Source organism: Oncorhynchus tshawytscha, linkage group LG07 (assembly GCF_018296145.1).
Source record: "Oncorhynchus tshawytscha isolate Ot180627B linkage group LG07, Otsh_v2.0, whole genome shotgun sequence".
NCBI lineage: Eukaryota > Metazoa > Chordata > Actinopteri > Salmoniformes > Salmonidae > Oncorhynchus > Oncorhynchus tshawytscha.
In genome coordinates, this window is record NC_056435.1 from 48784398 (window position 1) to 48812360 (window position 27963).

General features: G+C 42.9%; 1 protein-coding gene across 2 annotated transcripts in view; it reads right to left on the reverse strand.

Annotated features, from left to right (window-relative positions):
- Positions 1 to 17945: 17945 nt before the first annotated feature.
- The window catches only part of LOC112254691 (arf-GAP with GTPase, ANK repeat and PH domain-containing protein 1), a 28690-nt gene continuing 18672 nt past the window's right edge, over positions 17946 to 27963 (reverse strand). The window contains exons 12-19 of one of the 2 annotated variants that reach the window (XM_024427476.2): positions 23056 to 23178; positions 22762 to 22899; positions 22285 to 22344; positions 21631 to 21782; positions 21365 to 21455; positions 20759 to 20981; positions 20118 to 20457; positions 17946 to 18270 (exon numbers count right to left, since the gene is read on the reverse strand). In XM_024427476.2, coding sequence (XP_024283244.1) covers positions 18013 to 18270; positions 20118 to 20457; positions 20759 to 20981; positions 21365 to 21455; positions 21631 to 21782; positions 22285 to 22344; positions 22762 to 22899; positions 23056 to 23178 — 1385 coding nt within the window. In that variant the 3' untranslated portion in view covers positions 17946 to 18012. The remainder of the gene's footprint in view (positions 18271 to 20117; positions 20458 to 20758; positions 20982 to 21364; positions 21456 to 21630; positions 21783 to 22284; positions 22345 to 22761; positions 22900 to 23055; positions 23179 to 27963) is intronic. The other variant, XM_042324559.1, reaches the window with a different exon arrangement.

Sequence of the window (27963 nt, forward strand, 5' to 3'; positions counted from 1 at the left end):
AGAATTGCAATTAAATTTGAATCTTAGAGAAGTGGGAACATGTACAGTCTCATTGGTGTAATTTAAGTCCTATTCTAGCCTTTAAGATAATAATAAATCCTAGGTCGGCGACAATATGGAACAATTGATAGTGATATACAAATCTAAGGCAATTTAATGAGACGTTAATTGTTTTGCTGCACTTGTTGTGGGCGGAGCGCTAGCGCATAAATTATCGCACACCTGTTGTACTAGGCTGGACACAAGACACTGGGAAAATGATGCCAGATGTTGGCGAGTTTTTTTGATATCATCTGAGGTTGTTTTTTTCTATTGGGTCAACAGAGTCAAAATCTTAAATAAAAAGGCAAAGGGAGTGCAGCAAACCGGTGCACCAAGGTGAATTAATGTAAACAAAATAGTGTTGCAACCCATTCAGATTATTGTTTACTTAAACGGCGCAATGACTTCTCCGGGTGCCAACTCGAGCCCTTTGAGTATCCTGGCTCCCAAAACGAAGACAAAGAAGAAACATTTTGTACAGCAGAAAGTGGAGGTGTTCCAATCCAGGGACCCTGTTCTAAGTGTCCTTATGTGGGGAGTCAATCACTCGGTACGTCGATGAAATTCATGTTTTTGTTGATATTATTAGTGTGTGTGTGTGTTCTAACAGTGTCCACTGTCTGCAGATTAATGACCTGGTCCAGGTGCCTGTCCATGTCATGCTTCTTCCTGATGACTTCAAAGCCAATACCAAAATCAAAGTCAACAACCATCTCTTAAACAAGTACTGTAGCCTACTCACTGCATTCAATGTTTGTCAAAGAGTAACTCTCAAGTGGAGAGTAAGTTAATCATCATGTAATCTGATTATAAATTCCCTTCTTGACTCATTCTGTTTTATTCAAACCTTTATTCTCCCCACAAACCAATTTGCTACTAATTGAATATTAAAAGATAAACCTATCTATGTACAGTTGAAGTCGTAAGTTTACATACACCTTAGCCAAATACATTTAAACTCAGTTTTTCACAATTCCTGACATTTAATCCTAGTAACAATTCCCTGTTTTAGGTCATTTAGGATTATCACTTTATTTTAAGAATGTGAAATGTCAGAATAATAGTAGAGAGTGATTTATTTCAGCTTTTATTTCTTTCATCACATTCCCAGTGGGTCAGAAGTTCACATACTCAATTAGTATTTGGTAGCATTGCCTTTAAAATGTTTAACTTGGGTCAAACGTTTCGGGTCGCCTTCCACAAGCTTCCCCAATAAGTTGGGTGAATTTTGGCCCATTCCTCCTGACAGAACTGGTGTAACTGAGTCAGGTTTGTAGGCCTCCTTGCTCGCACATGCTTTTTCAGTTCTGCCCACAAATTTTCTATAGGATTGAGGTCAGGGCTTTGTGAAGGCCACTCCAATACCTTGACTTTGTTGTCCTTCAGCCATTTTGCCACAACTTTGGAAGTATGCTTGGCGTCATTGTCCATTTGGAAGACCCATTTGCCACAAAGCTTTAACTTCCTGACTGATGTCTTGAGATGTTGCTTCAATATATCCACATAATTTTCCTGCCTCATGATGCTATCTATTTTGTGAAGTGCACCAGTCCCTCCAGCAGCAAAGCACCCCCACAACATGATGCTGCCATCCTCGTGCTTCACGGTTGTGATGGTGTTCTTCTGCTTGCAAGTCTCCCCCTTTTTCCTCCAAACATAATGATGGTCATTATGGCCAAACAGTTCTATTTTTGTTTCATTAGACCAGAGGACATTTCTCCAAAACGTACGATCTTTGTCCCCATGTGCAGTTGCAAACCGTGGTCTGGCTTTTTTATGGTGGTTTTGGAGCAGTGGCTTCTTCCTTGCTGAGTGGCATTTCAGGTTATATCGATATAGGACTCGTTTTACTGTTGATATAGATACTTTTGTACCTGTTTCCTCCACAATCTTCACAAGGTCCTTTGCTGTGTTTCTGGGATTGATTTGCACTTTTCGCACCACAGTACGTTCATCTCTAGGAGACAGAATGCGTCTTTTTCCTGAGCGGTATGACGGCTGTGTGGTCCCATGGTGTTTATAGTTGTGTACTATTGTTTGTACAGATGAACGTAGTACCTTCAGGCGTTTGTAAATTGCTCCCAAGGATGAACCAGACTTGTGGAGGTCAACAATTTTTTTCTGAGGTCTTGGCTGATTTCTTTTGATTTTCCCATAATATCAAGCAAAGAGGCACTGAGTTTGAAAGTAGGTCTTGAAATACATCCACAGGTACACCTTCAATTGACTCAAATTATGTCAATTAGCCTGTCAGAAGCTTCTAAGGCAATGACATCATTTTCTGGAACATTCCAAGCTGTCGAAAGGCACAGTCAACTTAGTGTATGTAAACTTCTGACCAACTGGAATTGTGATAGTGAATTATAAGTGAAATAATCTGTCTGTAAACAATTGTTGGAAAAATGAGTTTTGTCATGTACAAAGTAGATGTCCTAACCGAGTTGCCAAAACTATAGGTTGCTAACAAGAAGTTTGTGGAGTGGTTGAAAAACGAGTTTTAATGACTCTAACCTAAGTGTATGTAAACTTCAACTGTATACATGGAACGGGACAAGACAAATAGACGTCCGACTGCTACACCATCTTGTAAATCAAGATGCCGTTAATGCACAAGATGAATATCACCAGGTCTGAATATCACCAGGTCTGAATATCACCAGGTAACAACACTGAGTCTGCTTCTCATCTGGCACCCTTTTCCCTTTAGTGCACAACTGTGCCACCGTGAGATTGCATAGCTGGTTCTGGAGACTGGAGAGCTGCAAGATGTTTAAGCTTTTGTTTGAACTAAGCATTAATACAGCAGATTCAATTTGTGATACCTTGATTATTTCAAGCAAGTGTGTTAGTGCCTGAGTGGAACAAAAGCCTGCACATCCTGTACAGTAGTTGACAACAAGAAATCTCATAAAGATGCAGGTTCACACTTAAATGAAATAACAGCATGCCCCCCCCCCCACCAGCACATAGTGATGTGTCACGGCAGCAGGCTTCTGCTTCAGTTCCTGGCCATGTACCAGGTGACTGTGGAGAGTGAGGACACCCACCTCATTGTTATGAGAAACATGTGCAGCTGCAGACTTGACGTCCACAGAAAGTACGACCTCAAGGTATCAACCAATCGATCAATTTCAATATTTTATAAAGCACTTTTTACATCAGTAGTTGTTACAGAGACCTATACACTCGCTCTTTGTTGTCACAAAGTCCTATACACACGCTCTGACCAATCATGTTTAGGTTGTTTTGAGTGCAACCACATTTGTTTGTTTTTTCAACTCTAACTTAACGTGTTAGTCTAGGATGTTTAAAGCTGTTGATATGAGGTCTGATAGTGGTTTGGACTCAGGATAAAGTTTGTCTACTTAAAATGTGGTTATATTGTGATTATGCTCTCACACAGACGGACCACTAGAGAGAACTCTAGTGTCCTTACCCATTCTGTCCAGTTGTTTTGCTCAGTTCCACCATAGATGGAATTACTGGCAGGTTTGTTGAAAATAGATTTGAATTGAGTCAGATTGTTTGAAGTAGTTTTGAGCCGTTGCTAACAGAATCTGTTCTATTATCAGGTGTCCCTGGTGTCCCGTGAAGCGAGTTTCAAAGAGAAGGTAGGATCAGAGAAAAATCTCTTATTTATTTTTCAAGAGTTAGTTGTGAGATTTTTCACTTTTAGTACATCAACTTACATTTCAGACAACTTGCCATCCTGCCTGTTGCTTGAGCTTGAATGACTAAAGTATTTGATACAATGAGATAAGAAAAAGCTGGCACCATGCACAGTGCCTTCAGAAAGTATTCACACCCCTTGGCTTTTTCCACATTTTGTTCTGTTACAACCTGAATTTAAAATGGATTAATTTTAGATTGTCATTAACCTACACACAATACCACATAATGTCAAAGTGAATTTATGTTTAGACATTTTTACACATTCATTAAAAATGAAAAGCTGAAATGTCTTTCGTCAATAAGTATTCAACCCCTATGTTATGACAATCCTAAATAAGTTGAGTAAAAATGTGCTTAACAAGTCACATAATAAGTTGCATGGTCTGTGTGAAATAAGTGTTTAAAATCATTTTTTAATGACTACTTCATCATCAGAAAGGTCCCTCAGTCGAGCAGTGAATTTCAAGCACAGATTCAACCACGAAGACCAGGTAAGTTTTCCATTGCCTCGCAAAGAAGGGCACCTATTGGTAGATGAGTATAAAAAAAAAAATAAAGCAGACATTGCATACCCCTTTTAGCATGGTGAAGTTATTAATTACATTTTGGATGGTGTATCAATAGAATCAGTCACTACAAAGATACACGCATCCTTCCTAATTCAGTTGCTGGAGAGGAAAGGAACCGCTCAAGGATTTCACCAGGAAACCAATGGTTACTTTAAAACAGTTACAGAGTTCAATGACTTCGATAGGAGAAAACTGAGGATGGATCCATAACATTGTAGTTTCACAATAGTAACCTAAATGACAAAGTAAAAAGAAGGAAGCCTGTACAGAATAAAAACATCCCAAATCATATATCCTGTTTGCAATAAGGAACTAAATTAACACTGCAAAAAATGTGGCAAAGAAATTAACTTTGTCTTGAATACAAAGTGTTATGTTTTGGGCAACTCCGACACTTCACTGAATACCACTTCATATTTTCAAGCACTATAAGTACACAAGGTGAGACCCAAATGCAAACACAGGAGGCAGATGGTAGAGCTCCAATATATATTTGACCTTGTTTTAGGTTATTGTCTGGATGAAAGGTGATTTTGTCATTTAAATTGGTTCTCTTGTTCACTTGCTCCCTCTCCCCTCTCTTTCATCATGTTGTCAGATTAGAGTTGCCAACGTGCAAAGATGTTGACTTCAGGAATAACATGCAGAAGGTTTATGTGAGTGAAGAGAAGGAGAGGATCATGGACAAGCTCAACAGAGACTTGGAGGTGAGGGTCAGAGACAGGGCACAGCATCAGTAGCACAGCAGTACATTATGCATAAGTGTTTATGCACATTGTGCATAACCACTGATGATGTAAAAATGACTTTATAAATACATTTGATTGATCTATTGTTTTCAAGATGTCTTCCCTATCTGAACATTTTTCATCGTTGTTGGTTTATCTGGAGTCTGGAGCAGAAATCTCCACCGTTCACCCTGAGCAGTACGCCAAGAGGTTCCATGAGTTCATTGCTGAGATCTTTGCGTAGCTCATCAGAACACAGCTACAGAACCATAGCTGGCTCAATATGAAAACACTCCTTACTTACTACCTTGTTGTTACAATTCCTTAACTGACAAGTACTTTCGTATAGAGATAAAATATACTGTTTATAAAAGAGCTATTAATTTAATTGTATCCATCAATAAGTTTAAAAAGACTCTTAGTACTAACTTTGTCACCTGTGGAACTCAGACACATGATCATCATCAGGTGCCTCGAGTTCTGGATTTCTGGAATTTGGGAGACCAATCAGTCCTATTCTCTGTTGAAGTCTGACAACAGGGTGTGTTTTAATGGCTTCTATGATGATGGCAAGGGAGAGAGCATTGTCTTTATGGCATGCTCTTCCAGCTGATTCTCCGACCAGATGGAGGCACAAAAGGACGGAGTGGCTATTTTATGGACACACACTGGACTGGTATTTTAGAAAGACTGATTGATTTAAAGTCCTACTTCACTTGGACTTCCTTGCTTAAATCAAAACACATGGTGAAGAAATGCCTCCCCTCCAAAAAATGTTACCACTGATGTATCTTAATATTTTTTTTGCAAATGTATTCAATGTTTGTTAACTCTGTTTTAGTTTATCTATTAAATTGTCTGTAACATTTTCGGAAGTTGTAGCTCTATCCCATAAATTCAGATTTCCTTGTAGGCCTACAGTAAAAGTTACAGTATTCTCTAGAGGGAAATAGGGGTCCTGACCATCTCTAAGGGATGTCATGAACATGTTAATGCCTTCCAGCAAACCACCAAATCCCACACAGCAGGCAGTCACAGTGCAATCTGATTAACTGAAAATATAACGTTCTGAGAACCATATGTTTCTTAGAGCTTGGTGAGAGCGTGGTTGACTTATGATTATTTTATTCTGGGAATAGTGCAATATACCCAGCTAGCAAAAAACATTGAGAACCATGTGTCTCTTAGGTGGGAATTTCAGTACTTAAACATAATGTTTCCTGCAGGTTTCCTCATGGTTCTATTTAAAGTAATGTTTTCAAATTGTTCAGAGAACGTTAAGAAACAACATTCTTCTGTGCGAATTTCAGTACTTCAGCATAATGTTTTCTACAGGTTTCCTCATGGTTCTATTTGTTTGTCCCCAATGTTTGTACCCTGTTTTGTGCTGCTACCATGTTGTGCTGCTGCCATATTGTTATGTTGTCACTGCACTAGGGCTCTCACCAACTCCCTGTAGGCTGTCTCATCGTTGTTGGTAATCAGGCTTACCACTGTTGGGTCGTCAGCAAACTTGCAGTCATGGGTGAGCACGGAGTACAGGAGGGGACTGAGCAAGTACCCCCGTGGGGCCCCCGTGTTGAGGATCAGATTGGCGGAGGTGCTGTTACCTACCTTCACCACCTGTGGTTGGCCTGTCAGGAAGTCCAGGACTCAGTTGCACAGGGTGGAGTTCACACTCAGGGCCCTGAGCTTAGTGATGAACAAAAGATGAACAAAATAAGTAGGTATGGGGAACAATGGCAATTGCTGAGTGGACACAGAGAGGTACACAGTTGTAAAAGGCACTATTTTCTAAGAAATAGCCTGAAACAAATCCAAGACAGATATGATCTGGGTCTGTGTGACCTGAGAGAAATATGGAATGGGAAGAAAATGAACTGTGCTCCTTTGTCACGTTCGGCGTAAAGAGGAGACCAAGGCGCAGCGTGATGTGAATACATGTTATATATTTTAATATCGACGGACACGAACCTGCCTCTAATTGAGAACCAATCTAGGCAACCATAGACATATATAAACACCTAGATGATAAACAACCCCATAAACCTACAAAACCCCTAGACAGTACAAAACGCATACATCACCCATGTCACACCGTGACCTAACCAAAACAATAAAGAAAACACTCTGATACTTTTTTGTTTTTTTACGTGTTATTTCTTACACTAGTACCCCAGGTCATCTTAGGTTTCATTACATACAGCCGAGAAGAACTACTGAATATAAGATCAGCGTCAACTCACCATCAGTACGACCAAGAATATGTTTTTCGCGATGCGGAGTGGATTACATGCAGCGACCCAAAAAAACGACTCAGAAAAAGAGGGAAACGAAGCGGTCTTCTGGTCAGACTCCGGAGACGGGCACACCGTGCACCACTCCCTAGCATTCTTCTTGCCAATGTCCAGTCTCTTGACAACATGAAATCCGAGCAAGGGTAGCATTCCAGAGGGACATCAGAGACTGTAACGTTCTCTGCTTCACGGAAACATGGCTAACTGGAGAGACGCTATCCGAAGCGGTGCAGCCAGCGGGTTTCTCCACGCATCGCGCCGACAGAAACAAACATCTTTCTGGTAAGAAGAGGGGCGGGGGCGTATGCCTTATGACTAACGTGACATGGTGTGATGAAAGAAACATACAGGAACTCAAATCCTTCTGTTCACCTGATTTAGAATTCCTCACAATCAAATGTAGACCGCATTATCTACCAAGAGAATTCTCTTCGATTATAATCACAGCCGTATATATCCCCCCCCAAGCAGACACATCGATGGCTCTGAACGAACTTTATTTAACTCTCTGCAAACTGGAAATTATTTATCCGGAGGCTGCATTCATTGTAGCTGGGGATTTTAACAAGGCTAATCTGAAAACAAGACTCCCTAAATTTTATCAGCATATCGATTACGCAACCAGGGGTGGAAAGACCCTGGATCATTGTTACTCTAACTTCCGCGACGCATATAAGGCCCTGCCCCGCCCCCCTTTCGGAAAAGCTGACCACGACTCCATTTTGTTGATCCCTGCCTACAGACAGAAACTAAAACAAGAAGCTCCCACGCTGAGGTCTGTCCAACGCTGGTCTGACCAAGCTGACTCCACACTCCAAGACTGCTTCCATCACGTGGACTGGGAGATGTTTCGTATTGCGTCAGACAACAACATTGACGAATACGCTGATTCGGTGTGCGAGTTCATTAGAACTTGCGTTGAAGATGTCGTTCCCATAGCAACGATTAAAACATTCCCTAACCAGAAACCGTGGATTGATGGCAGCATTCGTGTGAAACTGAAGGCGCGAACCACTGCTTTTAATCAGGGCAAGGTGTCTGGTAACATGACTGAATACAAACAGTGCAGCTATTCCCTCCGCAAGGCTATCAAACAAGCTAAGCGCCAGTACAGAGACAAAGTAGAATCTCAATTCAACGGCTCAGACACAAGAGGCATGTGGCAGGGTCTACAGTCAATCACGGACTACAGGAAGAAACCCAGCCCAGTCACGGACCAGGATGTCTTGCTCCCAGGCAGACTAAATAACTTTTTGCCCGCTTTGAGGACAATACAGTGCCACTGACACGGCCTGCAACGAAAACATGCGGTCTCTCCTTCACTGCAGCCGAAGTGAGTAAGACATTTAAACGTGTTAACCCTCGCAAGGCTGCAGGCCCAGACGGCATCCCCAGCCGCGCCCTCAGAGCATGCGCAGACCAGCTGGCCGGTGTGTTTACGGACATATTCAATCAATCCCTATACCAGTCTGCTGTTCCCACATGCTTCAAGAGGGCCACCATTGTTCCTGTTCCCAAGAAAGCTAAGGTAACTGAGCTAAACGACTACCGCCCGTAGCACTCACATCCGTCATCATGAAGTGCTTTGAGAGACTAGTCAAGGACCATATCACCTCCACCCTACCTGACACCCTAGACCCACTCCAATTTGCTTACCGCCCAAATAGGTCCACAGACGATGCAATCTCAACCACACTGCACACTGCCCTAACCCATCTGGACAAGAGGAATACCTATGTGAGAATGCTGTTCATCGACTACAGCTCGGCATTCAACACCATAGTACCCTCCAAGCTCGTCATCAAGCTCGAGACCCTGGGTCTCGACCCCGCCCTGTGCAACTGGGTACTGGACTTCCTGACGGGCCGCCCCCAGGTGGTGAGGGTAGGCAACAACATCTCCTCCCCGCTGATCCTCAACACTGGGGCCCCACAAGGGTGCGTTCTGAGCCCTCTCCTGTACTCCCTGTTCACCCACGACTGCGTGGCCACGCACGCCTCCAACTCAATCATCAAGTTTGCGGACGACACAACAGTGGTAGGCTTGATTACCAACAACGACGAGACGGCCTACAGGGAGGAGGTGAGGGCCCTCGGAGTGTGGTGTCAGGAAAATAACCTCACACTCAACGTCAACAAAACTAAGGAGATGATTGTGGACTTCAGGAAACAGCAGAGGGAACACCCCCCCATCCACATCGATGGAACAGTAGTGGAGAGGGTAGCAAGTTTTAAGTTCCTCAGCATACACATCACAGACAAACTGAATTGGTCCACTCACACAGACAGCATCGTGAGGAAGGCGCAGCAGCGCCTCTTCAACCTCAGGAGGCTGAAGAAATTCGGCTTGTCACCAAAATCACTCACAAACTTCTACAGATGCACAATCGAGAGCATCCTGGCGGGCTGTATCACCGCCTGGTATGGCAACTGCACCGCCCACAACCGTAAGGCTCTCCACAGGGTAGTGAGGTCTGCACAACGCATCACCGGGGGCAAACTACCTGCCCTCCAGGACACCTACACCACCCGATGCTACAGGAAGGCCATAAAGATCATCAAGGACATCAACCACCCGAGCCACTGCCTGTTCACCCCGCTGTCATCCAGAAGGCGAGGTCAGTACAGGTGCATCAAAGCTGGGACCGAGAGACTGAAAAACAGCTTCTATCTCAAGGCCATCAGACTGTTAAACAGCCACCACTAACATTGAGTGGCTACTGCCAACACACTGTCAATGACTGTCAATGACACTGACTCTACTCCAGCCACTTTAATAATGGGAATTGATGGGAAATGATGTAAATATATCACTAGCCACTTTAAACAATGCTACCTTATATAATGTTACTTACCCTACATTATTCATCTCATATGCATACGTAGATACTGTACTCTATATCATCGACTGCATCCTTATGTAATACATGTATCACTAGCCACTTTAACTATGCCACTTGGTTTACATACTCATCTCATATGTATATACTGTACTCGATATCATCTACTGTATCTTGCCTATGCTGCTCTGTACCATCACTCATTCATATATCCTTATGTACATATTCTTTATCCCCTTACACTGTGTATAAGACAGTAGTTTTTTGGAATTGTTAGTTAGATTACTTGTTCGTTATTACTGCATTGTCGGAACTAGAAGCACAAGCATTTCGCTACACTCGCATTAACATCTGCTAACCATGTGTATGTGACAAATAAAATTTGATTTGATTTTGATTTGATTTGATGTCTATCATTGTGCAAGCTTTACTGTAACTTTAATGCATTCTTTAAAACTGTGACACAATTTAGTGGATATCAATGTTTAGGTGGCAACAATATTTCAGGGGTTATAGAAGACAGCAGTATTTGGGTATGGCAAAATCTCAAATAGCCTAACATGTTAGTGCTTTCAGAAAGTATTCATACCCCTTGACTTATTCCATATTTTGTTTTGTTACAGCCTGAATTCAAAATGGATTAAATATATATCACCTATCTACACACAACACCCCATAAAGAAATGGTTGCTAATTTATTGAAAATGAAATACAGAAATATCTCATTTACATAAGTATTCACACACCTGAATCAATACATGTTAGAACCACCTTTGTCAGCCATGACAGCTGTGAGTCTTTCTGGGTCTTGAAGAGCTTTAATAATAACTTAATTTTAGCCCCTTTAGTTACATCATAATAATGAACTCAAGGAGCCTCATTTAGGTGAAATTCTTGTCTTTTTTCTTTTTGGAGGCTTCTGTCTTCTGTCTTGTGTATATCTCCCCTCTATGTTGGTCTCCTGTCCTGTCCTCTCCTCTCTTGTCTTCTCCTCTCATGCTCCAGCGTGGATACAGTATCTTGTCCTCTCATCTAACTGGTGGGTTGGGGGAGTGGGCGTGGAGTGTACTTTAACTGTGAGACTTGTGTCTGTACCAGCACAGTGGTCATTGAGGAACATACAGAGCAAGTGCACAGAGGCTGAAAGTCTGCTCTATGTTCTGGGACAGTGCTCAGTAAGCCAGGGCTTTGATCTCTCTCAGCCGTATGTATCCTGCTCTGCTCTGCTCTCTCGCTTCTCATCTTGTCCTCTCATCGATGCTCTCTGCTGCTCAAGGTTAAGCCTCCTGATGTGGAGTCTTCTCTTCCCTTCATCAAATTGTAATTATTTCACCTCTATGGTCTATGTATTGCCTTACCTCCCTAATCTTCTACATTTGCACACACTGTACATAGATTTTTATTTTGTGTTACTGACTGTACGTTTGTTAGTGTCACTCTCTGTTGTTGTTTTTGTCGCACTGCTTTGCTTTATCTTGGCCAGGTCGCAGTTGTAAATGAGAACTTGTTCTCAACTGTCCTACCTGGTTAAATAAAGGTTAAATAAAAAAATTAAAAAATCTTGCAGGCATCCTAAATGGCACCCTATTCCCTACACATTAATTCTTACTAGAGCCCAAGCTATGGTTAAAAGTAGTGAACTATGTAATGAATAGAGTCCAATCTTAGCTTTTCAGTCAGTAGAACAAGGACTACTGGTACAGCAACTGCACCGTCCGCAACCGTAGGGCTCTCCAGAGGGGGTTACCGGTCTGTACAATGCATCACCAGGGGCACACTGCATGCCCTCCAGGACACCTACAGCACCCGATGTCACAGGAAGGCCATCATCAAGGACATCAACCATCCGAGCCACTGCCTGTTCACCCCGCTATCATCCAGAAGGCGAGGTCAGTACAGGTGCATCAAAGCCGGGACCGAGAGACTGAAAAACAGCTTCTATTGCAAGGCCATCAGACTGTTAAATAGCCATCACTAGCCGGCTACCACCCGGTTACTCAACCCTGCACCTTAGAGGCTGCTGCTCTATATACATAGACATGGAATCACTGGTCACTTTAATAATGTAAACATACTGCTTTAATTATTTCATATGTATATACTGTATTCTATTCTAATGTATCTTAGTCAATGCCACGCCAGCATTGCTCGTCCTAATATTTATATATTTCTTAATTCCATTATTTTACTTTTGGATTTGTGTGAATTGTTAGATATTACTGCACTGTTGGAGCTAGGAACACAAGCATTTCGTTACACCCGCAATAATATCCGCTAAATATGTGTATATGACCAATAACATTTGATTTGATTACTTATTTCTCATGCAGGCCCTTTCCGTATGGTCTGATAATTCTCCAGACAAATTTTTATTTGTAACTATGATAACCACAGAAATAATCTGTAACAGTCCAGATCTCTGGTGGTACTCTGGTGGGTTGTGTGTCATAGAGATTCTTTATGACATTGTATTCATTTCTCTGACTTATTTCAGTATTTTCTCATGGTCCTGTAATGGATAAACTACCGTTTTCCACCTACAGGTCATGAACGAGCACTAGCATAGCAATTCATCCTGGTACGAAGACAACTACACAGACCAGGACAACGCCTCGCAGCGCATCTTCCTGCTCTACCTGCTGCTCTTCGTGGCCGGCCTGACGCTCAACGCCCTGGTGGTGTGGGTCAACTGGCGCCTGGTCAGCAGCTGCAATGGTGTGCTCTTCTGTGTGCTCAATGTAAGCGTGTCAGACCTGCTGATTATAGTGGTGGTGCCCTTATCCATCCTGTAGGCCATGTTGGAGAACGTGTGGTTGTGGGGACACTTCTTGTGCCGCTTCACCTTCCTCGTTTGTGTCATCAACTTCTACAGCAGCTCCTTCTTCCATGGTCTACATGATGGTGGAGCACGACCTGGCCGTGGTGCGCACCGGCCACACGAACTTGGGGCCCCAAGCAGACAGGCTCAGGGGGTTCCTCTGGGTCCTGTCTGTGGTTCTAGGCCTGCTTGATAACGCAAAGAATATATATATTCCTTGACATATTCCTTAGCGGTTACTTTCTTTTCCTCTGTCACGCACTTCCTGTTTCTCGTTGCTGTAATGAAGGGTCCCCCAGTGGCATAACATTTCCAGGAAGGGAATATCATCCATGTCCTGTGTCTATAAACACTGATGTCGAAGAATGCAGAGACTGGCTTAAGTACAGATCAAGTGAGTGGTGACTAATTCTACATTTTGTAAAGTTTGATTTGATTGTTGTAAGAATTACCTGTAAATTAATATTATAATTAGCTAATTAGTCTTTTATTCAGAATGCTTTTTTTATTCCACATAGTTTTTTCTCACGATGTTTCATTGTAAAATCTTAAAACCTACTGCTATAATCTCTTCAATAACACTATATTAACAAGCTACTAAACATTAGCAATAAACCAGATTCAGGATATGGATATATCAAATATCCAATTACTGTTCTCCTTACTCTGAAATGTTTGTTTGGTTATGGATCATGTCTTCTTCATATATGAACAAACAAGTTACTAACCTCAAAATGAATGTAATGCTGCCTGTATATTCTTGTCACATTCACAAGAAAAAACAGATGACAACTTAACTGTCAATAGTTTTGGTACAGGCCAGGTTGTCACTACCTGGCTATGCTGACATCTTGCTGCTCTGAGGAATCAGGGGTATGTCCCCTAGTAGTAGTGCACTACATTGGAAATAGGGTGCTATTTGAGACGCAACCAGGATTCATTAGCAGGTTTCTGTGGCTTGGCCTGAGCTGGCCTGGGCTGACACTACAGAATTCTTGAATGATATCCTCTGCCTTCACGTCTCCTCACAATCTACAGTACATTCTGCCTCCCCATGGCCGACATTGGAAATGAGTGTTTCAGGTTCATTTACCACACACACACACACACACACACACACACACACACACACACACACACACACACACACACACACACACACACACACACACACACACAACCTTGCATAGCAAAACACTATACATGTAGAGACAGATCCATGCCTGAGTTTTGTTTAACCCTCCGAGTCAATTCACAAAATACCCAGAAACATATTATGAACATTTTATTCTGTTGCTTTGTTGTATGGTGTTGTTTTCGATTTCCTTCTTTTTTTAAGCAGATAAAAGTTTCACATTAAAATATGAAATACCCCCAAATCTATAAATAAAACACCACAGGTTGGACAGTAATTGTATTGACAGCTAACTTGAATGAGCCATGAATCATGTACATGAGTAGAAAAACACTGCAAATAAAAAAGAGAAGCTTACACTATTTACAGACACAAAGTCATTGGAGATTTTCATTTTCAGTTCAAAAACGACTAGCGGTATGATCACACTACAGTAGATTTGTAAGTCCCAATATTCAAGCAACATGGTCCTTGTGGTGTTATTATAATAGTCTCTAATGTTGCCACTAGCAAAACATTCTCAGCACAAGGCCAATGATTTCTCTTACTAATGTTCATTTTGTACAGTTGGGATGATAATCGAGAATGACGTCTGCGACTTTTGGCTTTGAAACCCTTTTTCTTTTGGAGGTGTGGCAATTCACCAAAACATTACCAATAATTGCAATACATTCAATCAAACTGAAGGCATTTAATTTGTTTCACACTAAAACGGCGTCTGGCAGTAACACTGTTCAGCTAAAATAGGACATAGAGCAACTGCACTAGTGGGTCTCTCTCTCTCTATTCTTCGATATGACTACACAGTAAATCCATGTTTCTCATTTCTGAAACACACATTATGCACACACCTTACAAGTCTCCATCTTGGAACTCAAAGTGATGTCATGGAGATACAGTCATATGAAAAAGTAAGTACACTCCCTGGAAAGTGGTCTTTTGTTGTACATATTTGGACAGATGGATGTGTAATCTTCACTTCACCACAATTGACAGATAAAGGAAACCTAATTTAACAAATGACACTGAAAGATCATACTTTGTAATAATTTATTCATCAAAAAATGTACAGAAATGTAACTCCATAGTGCGGAAAAAACAAGTACACTCCTAGCTTCAATAGCTGGTGTTGCCCCCTTTAGATGAAATAACTTCATGTAGCCATTTCTTGTAACTATCTATTAGTCTCTTACATCGACAGGGAGGAATTTATGCCCACTCTTCTTTACAGTACTACTTCAACTGTCATGTTCGAGGGCTTTCTTGCAAGCACGGCCAGCTTCAAGTTCCCCCACAGCATTTCGACAGGATGCTGTGGGGGAATTCCATAACCCTTCATTTCTTATTTTTGAGCCATTCTGTTATAGCTTTGTTTGTGTGTTTTGGATCATTGTCCTGTTGCAAGATGCATGTTTGGTTCAGCTTCAGCTTTTTGGCATTTGGCCTCACATTCTCCTCAAGAATCATCTGGTACAATATGGAATTCGTGGTTGATTGATGGCAAGTTGGCCAGGCCCTGAGGCAGCAAAGCAGCCCCAAACCATAATGCCACCGCCTCCATGCTTTACAGTTGGTATGAGGTTCTTCTGTTCAAAGGCAGTGTTCCGTTTTCCGCAAACATGGCGTCTGGCATTGCGGCCAAACAACTCCACCTTTAACTCATCTGTCCAGAGTACACTGTTCCAGTAGTCTTGGTCTTCACCCAGGTGTTGTCTGGAAAATGTCAGCCGTGTCTTCATATTATTTTTTGAGAGCAGAGGCTTCTTCCTTCCTGACCTCCCATTTAGGCCAAGTTTGTGCAGTCTCTTTCTGACAGTTGACTCATGCACTTTGACATTGATTGTGACAAGAGAGGCTTGTAGATCCCTTGATGTTACCCTGGGGTTCTTAGAGACTTCTATGAGCATCTTTCAGTCAGCTCTTGGGCTGAATTTGATGGGACGACCTGTCCTTGGTAGATTGCCAATGGTCATTTGTAGATGAGCCGTCAGACAGTGGAATGATGTACTTCAAATTGCTTGGAAATGGATTTGTATCCCCTCCCAGACTCATGGGCATCAATAATATTTATTCTGAGGGCCTCAGGTAGGTCTTTTGATCTTGGCATGATGTGTTACCAAACACCCATATGGTTAGGACCAAACCAGTTTCTAATCTTTATGGAAAGCTGGACCCTCCCAATTTACTCTCTAATGATTTTCACCTATGTTGGTGCACTTGGTTCTAATTTTAGCCATTTTATGTGATGGTAAAGGTAGGGGTGTACTAACTTTTTCTGCTTAAAGAAATTGCATTTTTGTTTATTTTAATTGCATAACATTTTCAAAGTAACATTTTTTTTGTGTGATTTGTTCAATTGGATCACCTTTATCAATGAATGTGGTTGGAATTTAGCTCAGATATCCATGTGTCCAAATATGTCAAATAAAAAAAAGACCACTTTCCAGGGAGCGTACTTACTTTTTCACATGACTGTAGATAGCGGACTGCCAAATAAAATGAATCACCAAATCTGTCACAGTTTTGAATCTCTCAACAGCTAAGAGTAACCCATGTGTATTACAAACAAGAACCTACCATACAAACTTCAGAACATACAATAACATTCTTGAACATGAAGTACTTCTCAATATTGATAACTATGACAAGTAAAGTAATAATATCAATTTCATATATGTCTTTCTATACAATTATTATTTTGACCTAAATTCTTAAAATACAAAATCCTTTATCTGTCGGACAGTATTTCTTTTGAATTTGACCTCAGCTGAGCATTGTTCAGTAACTGACCGTTTTGTTTGACTGTGGTACAGTGATGGGGTTTAACAGTGGTTCGTTCCAGCACTGGCAGTTGTTGTTGGTCTTGGCTCCACTGTTTCATTTCTGCGTGAGTAAGTACAATGCCGTTCAGAGGATTCAATGAGCCCCCTCATACTCATTTCATCATAATGTAGCATCTTCATTGATTTAGCTGCATTTTGAGTTAACCTGCTCCACCTAACCATCGAAGCACAGGAGAAATGTTCATATTGAATTTTAAATTTACATTTTCTGCCGTCGATTATGGAAAGCATCTTCCCGTTTTCATATTGTAGTCTGTTATCATGGGATTCCAAGCACCTAGAGGTACAGTAGGGTGAGAAAAAGCTACAAATCCACTGTCTCACACTGGTAATTCAATTATTGCAGTTCTGTACCTCTGGTTCATTTTCCTCTCCCAGCCCTGTGGTTTGAGAGATGTGATTGGGCATGAACCCAAGTCAGCATACAGGATGGGCCACCATTTTGGCCCCAGCGCTTGTCATTACATTATCCCTTTGTTTTTCTGTCTGTGTGTTACTAAGGTGCAGGGCACGGGTGGTGGTGTAGCAGTAACACACAGGTCAAAGTTCCCACAGAGCGGTGGTGACTGGAGCCTGGAAGAGTGGATCATCAGCGCCATAGTGGGGACAAGGTAGCCACTGAGTAGAGCAGTCCCTCACACACACACACACACACACACACACACACACACACACACACACACACACACACAGGTAAGAGTGAGCTCTGCCTTCTGGCTTTAAGGTGGTGACAGTATTAGCTGCTTGTCCTTTTGGTCTGTGACTACATCCTGGTGTGATTTCATGGGTTCCTTTTTAGAGGACACTGTGAGGACACAGCCTCCCCCTTCAACTAGAGCCACCCTGGCATACATATGGTTACAGACACACGTGCACCACCCACACAACCTCTCACACACACACGGGCATTCTAACACACACTGACGCACACATCCACCCACACACATATCCCCCCTCTCTCTTACACACACACACCCTCTCTCTACACACACACACACACACACACACACACACACACACACACACACACACACACACACACACACAAACGTTTTCTACCCTCCTCACATTAAGACACTGCTCTTCTGGAGCTGCTGCGGCTGAGGCTGCCTGCGCTGCTCTTGCGGGAAAGGCTGGGTGTCGTGGCGACCGAGAGGCTTGGTGTTGTGGCAACAGAAAGGCTTGGTGTTGTGGCAACCGAAGGGGCGGGCTCGTTGGGGCAGCCATACTGCAGGAGGATGTCGGCACACTCCTGACTGCCAGCATAACGTGCCAACGTGACGGCCGTCTGCCCCTGGGCGTCCCGACACCTCACATCACTGCCATACTGCGACCAGGTAGAGAGAGAGAGAGAGAGAGAGAGAGAGAGGAAGGAGGATTAGGGAAAATGAGAGAGGGCAATAAGATTCAGTTGAAATTCGTAGTGAATTTTAAAAAACACATGTATAGCTGTTTTTGGTCAAGTGTCACTTCTGTGTGATATCCACTACAGTATGTACAGTTGAAGTCGGAAGATTACATACACCTTAGCCAATTACATTTAAACTCAGTTTTTCACAATTCCTGACATTTAATCCTAGTAAAAATTCCCTGTCCTAGGTCAGTTAGGATCACCACTTTATTTTAAGAATGTGAAATGTCAGAATAATAGTAGAGAGTGATTTATTTCAGTTTTTATTTCTTTCATCACATTCCCAGTGGGTCAGAAGTTTACATACACTCAATTAGTATTTGGTACCATTGCATTTAAATAGTTCAACTTGGGTCAAACGTTTCGGGTAGCCTTCCACAAACTTCCCACAATAAGTTGGGTGAATTTTGGTCCATTCCTCCTGACAGAGCTGGTGTAACCGAGTCAGGTTTGTAGGCCTCCTTGCTCGCACATGCTTTTTCAGTTATGCCCACAAATGTTCTATAGGATTGAGGTCAGGGCTTTGTGAAGGCCACTCCAATACCTTGACTTTGTTGTCCTTCAGCCATTTTGCCAAAATTTTGGAAGTATGCTTGGGGTCATTGTCCATTTGCGATCAAGCTTTAACTTCCTGACTGATGTCTTGAGATGTTGCTTCAATATATCCACATAATTTTGCTTTTATCATGATGCCATCTATTTTGGGAAGTGCACCAGTCCCTCCTGCAGCAAAGCACCCCCACAACATGATGCTGCCACCCCCGTGCTTCACGGTTGGGATGGTGTTCTTCGGCTTGCAAGCCACCCCCTTTTTCCTCCAAACATAATGATGGTCATTATGGCCAAACAGTTCTATTTTTGTCATCAGGCCAGAGGACATTTCTCCAAAAAGTACGATCTTTCTCCCCATGTGCAGTTGCAAACTGTAGTCTGGCTTTTTTTATAGGACTCGTTTTACTGTGGATATAGATACTTTTGTACCTGTTTTCTCCAGCATCTTCACAAAGTCATCTGCTGTTGTTCTGGGATTGATTTGCACTTTTCGCACCGAACTACGTTCATCTCTAGGAGACAGAATGCGTCTCCTTCCTGAGCGGAATAACGGCTGTGTGGTCCCATGGTGTTTATACTTGCGTACTATTGTTTGTACAGATGAACGTGGTACTTTCAGGTGTTTGGAAATTGCTCCCAAGGATGAACCAGACTTGTGGAGGTCAACAATTTTTTTTCTGAGGTCTTGGCTAATTTCTTTAGATTTTCCCATGATGTCAAGCAAAGAGGCACTGAGTTTGAAGGTAGGCCTTGAAATACATCTACAGGTACACCTCCAATTGACTCAAAGTATGTCAATTAGCCTGTCAGAAGCTTCTAAAGTCATGACATAATTTTCTGGAATTTTTCAAGCTGTTTAAAGGCACAGTCAACTTAGTGTCTGTAAACTTCTGACCCACTAGTATTGTAACACAGTGAATTATAAGTGAACTAATCTGTCTGTAAACAATTGTTGGAAAAATGTATTGTGTCATGCACAAAGTAGATGTCCTAACCAACTTGCCAAAACAAGAAATTTGTGGAGTGGTTGAAAAACAAGTTTCAATGACTCCAACCTAAGTGTATGTAAACTTCCGACTTTAACTGTAAGTTATTTCTGCCATTCTTTGACTGTAGTGGCATGATGTCATGATGCCTCAAACCGAGAATGGATGAAAGACAAAAAAATGGAAAAGCAGGATGAAGAGATTGTAGGAGGGACGCTCTCTCACCCAGACCAGCAGCTGGGTCATGACCACGTCGGCGAGCTGGCAGGCGGCGTGCAGCGCAGAGCAAGGCGGCCGGAGGGAGCCCTCCAGGGGAGGGCTGGGGGAGGCAGCAGGGGGGGGTGGAGAGAGGTGACCCCCTGGGGGAAGGGGGGCATTGATGTCATCCTTGGTGCTATGGGCCAGGAGAAGGAGCAGGCGGGGGAGGTCCCTCTCCATCACGGCCGCCAGCAGACTGGCTGACAGCGTGTTGACCTCTAACCCCTGACTGGAGGAGGGCAGGGCCAGCGGAGCCACAAACAACCTCTGCTCGTACTTGGCTCGGATCCACGACTCCCGCTCCTCTCTGGGACCAGAAACAGACACACATGGTGACAGAGACACAAAGACAGTTACAGAGACACGGTTACAAAGGGAACGGAGTGTGTGAATACAGGCAGGTGTATGTAGTCAGACACCTTCACATCTCCTATTTCTACTACTAGTTCTAGCACTTCTATCGACGCAACTGCCTCCTCTTCTACAACAACATCAACAACTACAACTAATACTGCAACTGCAGTCCAGCAAGCTTGCCACTTATTTACACATTAAGTGTCCTATACTCTGTCCCCCAGTGTCTCTCTCCCCTGTCCCCCAGTCCTCACCGTGTGGCGTCGGGCGTGGGTTTTCTGCGGCCCAGCGTACGTCCCTCCCAGATGCTGTTGGCCAGGTGGTTGCCGATGGCACCCAACACCAGGGTGAGTTCTCTGGGCAGGTCGTCCAAGTCCAGAGAGCGGACACGGGACAGGTGGGTGCCCAGGTTCCTGTGGATTCCTGAACACTCAATGCAGATCAGAGCCCCCAGGTTCAGGCTGGCCCATGTTGGGTCTGAGAGAGAAGACACAGTTAGGTCTGGGATCAGTCTATATAATAGACTAAAACGTGTACAGTTTTTAGTCCAGGTTGAAACTGCATGCATCGGATTAACAGAGAGCAAACATAGAGATGGGATTAGAGTACCGGTCTTACAGTACAGTTTTATTCTGGGTTGAAACTGCATGAGTAGGATGTATATGGGAGAAAGAGTGGAAGGATATGGAGAACGGAGGGGGTTCCACCCACACTGAAAACCAAGCTCAGTGACATCTGGAAGATGGATGAGGGACCAAGAAAGGAGAAAGAGCAGTAGAGCACGAAAGGAAAGAGAAAGAGAATAGAGAGATATTAAGAGCAGCACGGAGAGATACAACCATCCCTAATAAATGACTTACTAGGTGCTTCACAGTCCACACAGAGACTGTTGCCCTTGGCGTTACGGATAGCCTGCAGTGCCACAGCTTCACTCTGACTGTTCTTACGAGCCTGTGGAACACACACAATTAGTCTCTCCTCAGTGACAGCTGGTTTCCAACACAAACACTTTGCCAGACACAGATATTTTCTTGTAGTGTGTGTGTCTGTGTGTGTGTGCATTCATGCGTGTGTGTGCATGTGTGCGTATGTGTGTGTGTGTGTGTGTGTTCGTCTGCATCCTTGCCTTGTTCTTGCTGCTCTCACACAGCTGCAGGCTGGCCAGGATCTGGCTCTCGATGGCCGTCACCCAGGAGTCCCTCTCCTCCACACTCTGGGCCTCGAAGTGCCACGTCTGGCCCGTGCTCGACACGATCAGAAAGTCAAAGTTATCCTCGTCTGATGACAGAACACATACAGTACACAGACTTGTATTAGAGACAGTCAAATCATGATGTTTTCCCTGACCATGTGACCTGACCAGGAATACAACATTGGTTCCAATCAGGTCACACGGTCAGGATGAACTCATAACAAAGTACCACACTGTGGGTTCAGAGGGTTACGTCCTCCATCATAATGATGATTGGTGGTGGATCTCCAAACGGAACGTACCTGCTAAGTAGGCATCGGCATGCATTATTGCATTGCTGTCATGGTGGACAAATGCAGAAGTATGGAGTATATGGAGAGAAGTCTTTTACCGAATGGAGATACAGTAAGTGCTTTGTCTTAGAGACAGACTCAAGAGGCTGCTCAATAAAAGCAGACACTGACAGACAAGTTGACAAACTAAAAAGCAGAGAGTCGGACAGGATGAAAAGCATGGCTGACAGGCAGACAGACAGAAACAGACAGACAAACAGGGCTGACAGACAGACAGACAAGAGTTCCTCATTACCTGTCTTGTTTATGTTTCTTAAGCTACCAAAGCTTTTTAGTTTCCACATTTTGCGCTTTGCTACAGGGTAAGAGATTAGCAGATCAGACATCCCAGGGAAGCAGGGAGAGAGAGAGAGAATAAAGGAACACAGGAGGAAATGAGAGGAAGACAAAATAGATCAAAGTGATAAAGGCAGATATTTTGGAGAGTAGAAATTCCAGCAGAAGGGCATAGACTGAGTTGAGACTAAGATTTTTCTTTATACATCTGTTCAGTATTGACCCCTTTCTGATTCACTTTCCCCTTTCTGATTCATTCAAAGTCTATATGGTGGCAGAATTCAATGTGCAATGTTCAGAGAGAAATGTAATGTGCAGAAAATATATGATTATCTGTTATGAGTAGGGAATCATCTGATCTCACATACATTTATATCTGCAATGTTCTGAATGTTTCACCTCACTAAACCATGAATACACTGTGTTGGAAGCTTACCATCTGCTTGGCCAATGGCTACGTCTCCTTTCTGGTTCATGCTCTTCTTCCTGCGATGCTTCTTCCTGTCAACCATTGGGGAGGCTGGGCCTGTATCTTTATAGGAGGAGGTTCTGGACACCCCCTCGATGGCAGAGTCTGCCACAGTCACACAAGCACAGGAAATAAGTTTGTGCCATATGGTATAAAAGTACAAAAAAACCGAATATCTACAATGACTCAAATAAGATTACACTAGTAAGTAAATTCAAAAGCGACAAAATAATTCACAGAGGACCAGGGTGGTGTACGTACCCATGCTTTGGGGCTTGCTAGAGAGAGTAGAGGGGCAGCGCTGCACCCCTCTGTTCCCCCCAGGAGACATCCCTCCTCCCGTCCCCTCTTCTACAGGCAGGAGGTTACTACCACTACCAGGGACTATGGGGGAGAGAGCATCATATTTCAAAGAGATATTACATAAAGACACTCATGACAATTCAGTGATCAAACCAAATAATGTATAGATATTGTAATGTAGATCACACACAAAAAATGTAAAGTGCTTATTTCTGTTCTATGACATAAGTGAGAGAGATGGATGAAAGAAAGGTGTGAAGAAGAGTAAGTTACATGGAGAATGAAAAACAGTGAGACACCAAGATGGCTAGATTAGGTTCAGAGACAAGGAGAAATAGAAGGGGAGAGGTGATAAATAGAGAGATTGGCTGTCCTTTTGGAGCCTAGGGTGTGCCGAGTAGTCAAGACAAAAACAAGTATGGACAATTTTCTGCATACGATTATGATCCGAGTATTTTTTGTAATTATCGGTGATTGGAAGAAAAAAAAACATTTGAGTGCCAGCACACATCTTTCTCATGCTAGTCAGTCATGTGCAAGGTTCTACGTGGTCTGAATAACTCAACTGACTGGTTGTAAAGAGAAGGGTGGGTTGTACGTTGATCCTGCTGTATTTCTCCGTACACTCCCTTCATAATTTCACCTGATTTCCTTCCATGTTTTCGGGCTGATCATTTACAGTGCATTCGGTAAGTATTCAGACCCCTTGACTTTTTCCACATTTTGTTACGTTACAATCTTATTCTAACATTAATTAAATATATGTTTTTTTCTCATCAATCTACACACAATACTCCATAATGACAAAGTGAAAACAGATTTGTAGAAATGTTTGAACATTTATATAAAAAATAAAATACCTTATTCACATTCAGTGGTAAGAAAAAGTATGTGAACCCTTCGGAATTACCTGGATTTCTGCATAAATTGGTCATCAAATGTTATCTGATCTTCATCTAAGTCACAACAATAGACAAACATAGTGTGCTTAAACTAATAACACATAAATTATTGTATTTTTCTTGTCTATATTGAAATCATCATTTAAACATTCACAGTGTAGGTTGGAAAAAGTATGTGAACCCCTAGGCTAATGAAGTCTCCAAAAGCTAATTGGAGTCAGGAGTCAGCTAACCTGGAGTCCAATCAATGAGACGAGATTAGAGATGTTGGTTAGAGCTGCCTTGCCCTATAAAAAACTAACAAAATTTGAGTTTGCTATTCACAAGAAGCATTGCCTGATGTGAACCATGCCTCGAACAAAAGAGATCTCAGAAGACCTAAGATTAAGAAATGTTGACTTGCATAAAGCTGGAAAGGATTACAAAAGTATCTCTAAAAGCCTTGATGTTCATCAGTCCACGGTAAGACAAATTGTCTATAAATGGAGAAAGTTCAGCACTGTTGCTACTCTCCCTAGGAGTGGCCATCCTGCAAAGATGACTGCAAGAGCACAGCGCAGATCTCAATGAGGTTAAGAAGAATCCTAGAGTGTCAGCTAAAGACTTACAGACATCTCTGGAACATGCTAACATCGCTGTTGACGAGTCCAAGACACGTAAAACATTAAACAAAATACTGCTGTCTAAAAACAAACATTTCTGCACGTCTGAGGTCTGCAAAAGTGCACCTGGATGTTCCACAGCGTTACTGGCTAAATATTCTGTGGATACAGTGCCTTGCGAAAGTATTCGGCCCCCTTGAACTTTGCGACCTTTTGCCACATTTCAGGCTTCAAACATAAAGATATAAAACTGTATTTTTTTGTGAAGAATCAACAACAAGTGGGACACAATCATGAAGTGGAACGACATTTATTGGATATTTCAAACTTTTTTAACAAATCAAAAACTGAAAAATTGGGCGTGCAAAATTATTCAGCCCCCTTAAGTTAATACTTTGTAGCGCCACCTTTTGCTGCGATTACAGCTGTAAGTCACTTGGGGTATGTCTCTATCAGTTTTGCACATCGAGAGACTGAAATTTTTTCCCATTCCTCCTTGCAAAACAGCTCGAGCTGTTGTGAACAGAGCATTTGTGAACAGCAGTTTTCAGTTCTTTCCACAGATTCTCGATTGGATTCAGGTCTGGACTTTGACTTGGCCATTCTAACACCTGGATATGTTTATTTTTGAATCATTCCATTGTAGATTTTGCTTTATGTTTTGGATCATTGTCTTGTTGGAAGACAAATCTCCATCCCAGTCTCAGGTCTTTTGCAGACTCCATCAGGTTTTCTTCCAGAATGGTCCTGTATTTGGCTCCATCCATCTTCCCATTAATTTTAACCATCTTCCCTGTCCCTGCTGAAGAAAAGCAGGCCCAAACCATGATGCTGCCACCACCATGTTTGACAGTGGGGATGGTGTATTCAGGGTGATAAGCTGTGTTGCTTTTACACCAAACATAACGTTTTGCATTGTTGCCAAAAAGTTCAATTTTGGTTTCATCTGACCAGAGCACCTTCTTCCACATGTTTGGTGTGACTCCCAGGTGGCTTGTGGCAAACTTTAAACAACACTTTTTATGGATATCTTTAAGAAATGGCTTTCTTCTTGCCACTCTTCCATAAAGGCCAGATTTGTGCAATATACGACTGATTGTTGTCTTATGGACAGAGTCTCCCACCTCAGCTGTAGATCTCTGCAGTTCATCCAGAGTGATCATGGGCCTCTTGGCTGCATCTCTGATCAGTCTTCTCCTTGTATGAGCTGAAAGTTTAGAGGGACGGCCAGGTCTTGGTAGATTTGCAGGGGTCTGATACTCCTTCCATTTCAATATTATCGCTTGCACAGTGCTCCTTGGGATGTTTAAAGCTTGGGAAATCTTTTTGTATCCAAATCCGGCTTTAAACTTCTTCACAACAGTATCTCGGACCTGCCTGGTGTGTTCCTTGTTCTTCATGATGCTCTCTGCGCTTTTAACGGACCTCTGAGACTATCACAGTGCAGGTGCATTTATACGGAGACTTGATTACACACAGGTGGATTGTATTTATCATCATTAGTCATTTAGGTCAACATTGGATCATTCAGAGATCCTCACTGAACTTCTGGAGAGAGTTTGCTGCACTGAAAGTAAAGGGGCTGAATAATTTTGCACGCCCAATTTTTCAGTTTTTGATTTGTTAAAAAAGTTTGAAATATCCAATAAATGTCGTTCCACTTCATGATTGTGTCCCACTTGTTGTTGATTCTTCACAAAAAAATACAGTTTTATATCTTTATGTTTGAAGCCTGAAATGTGGCAAAAGGTCGCAAAGTTCAAGGGGGCCGAATACAAATCAAATCAAATCAAATCAAATTTTATTTGTCACATACACATGGTTAGCAGATGTTAATGCGAGTGTAGCGAAATGCTTGTGCTTCTAGTTCCGACAATGCAGTAATAACGAACAAGTAATCTAACTAACAATTCCCCCCCCAAAAACCTACTGTCTTATACACAGTGTAAGGGGATAAAGAATATGTACATAAGGATATATGAATGAGTGATGGTACAGAGCAGCATAGGCAAGATACAGTAGATGATATCGAGTACAGTATATACATATGAGATGAGTATGTAAACCAAGTGGCATAGTTAAAGTGGCTAGTGATACATGTATTACATAAGGATGCAGTCAATGATATAGAGTACAGTATCTACGTATGCATATGAGATGAATAATGTAGGGTAAGTAACATTATATAAGGTAGCATTGTTTAAAGTGGCTAGTGATATATTTACATCATTTCCCATCAATTCCCATTATTAAAGTGGCTGGAGTAGAGTCAGTGTCATTGACAGTGTGTTGGCAGTAGCCACTCAATGTTAGTGGTGGCTGTTTAACAGTCTGATGGCCTTGAGGTAGAAGCTGTTTTTCAGTCTCTCGGTCCCAGCTTTGATGCACCTGTACTGACCTCGCCTTCTGGATGATAGCGGGGTGAACAGGCAGTGGCTCGGGTGGTTGATGTCCTTGATGATCTTTATGGCCTTCCTGTAGCATCGGGTGGTGTAGGTGTCCTGGAGGGCAGGTAGTTTGCCCCCGGTGATGCGTTGTGCAGACCTCACTACCCTCTGGAGAGCCTTACGGTTGAGGGCGGTGCAGTTGCCATACCAGGCGGTGATACAGCCCGCCAGGATGCTCTCGATTGTGCATCTGTAGAAGTTTGTGAGTGCTTTTGGTGACAAGCCGAATTTCTTCAGCCTCCTGAGGTTGAAGAGGCGCTGCTGCGCCTTCCTCACGATGCTGTCTGTGTGGGTGGACCAATTCAGTTTGTCTGTGATGTGTATGCTGAGGAACTTAAAACTTGCTACCCTCTCCACTACTGTTCCATCGATGTGGATGGGGGGGTGTTCCCTCTGCTGTTTCCTGAAGTCCACAATCATCTCCTTAGTTTTGTTGACGTTGAGTGTGAGGTTATTTTCCTGACACCACACTCCGAGGGCCCTCACCTCCTCCCTGTAGGCCGTCTCGTCGTTGTTGGTAATCAAGCCTACCACTGTTGTGTCGTCCGCAAACTTGATGATTGAGTTGGAGGCGTGCATGGCCACGCAGTCGTGGGTGAACAGGGAGTACAGGAGAGGGCTCAGAACGCACCCTTGTGGGGCCCCAGTGTTGAGGATCAGCGGGGAGGAGATGTTGTTGCCTACCCTCACCACCTGGGGGCGGCCCGTCAGGAAGTCCAGAACCCAGTTGCACAGGGCGGGGTCGAGACCCAGGGTCTCGAGCTTGATGACGAGCTTGGAGGGTACTATGGTGTTGAATGCCGAGCTGTAGTCGATGAACAGCATTCTCACATAGGTATTCCTCTTGTCCAGATGGGTTAGGGCAGTGTGCAGTGTGGTTGAGATTGCATCGTCTGTGGACCTATTTGGGCGGTA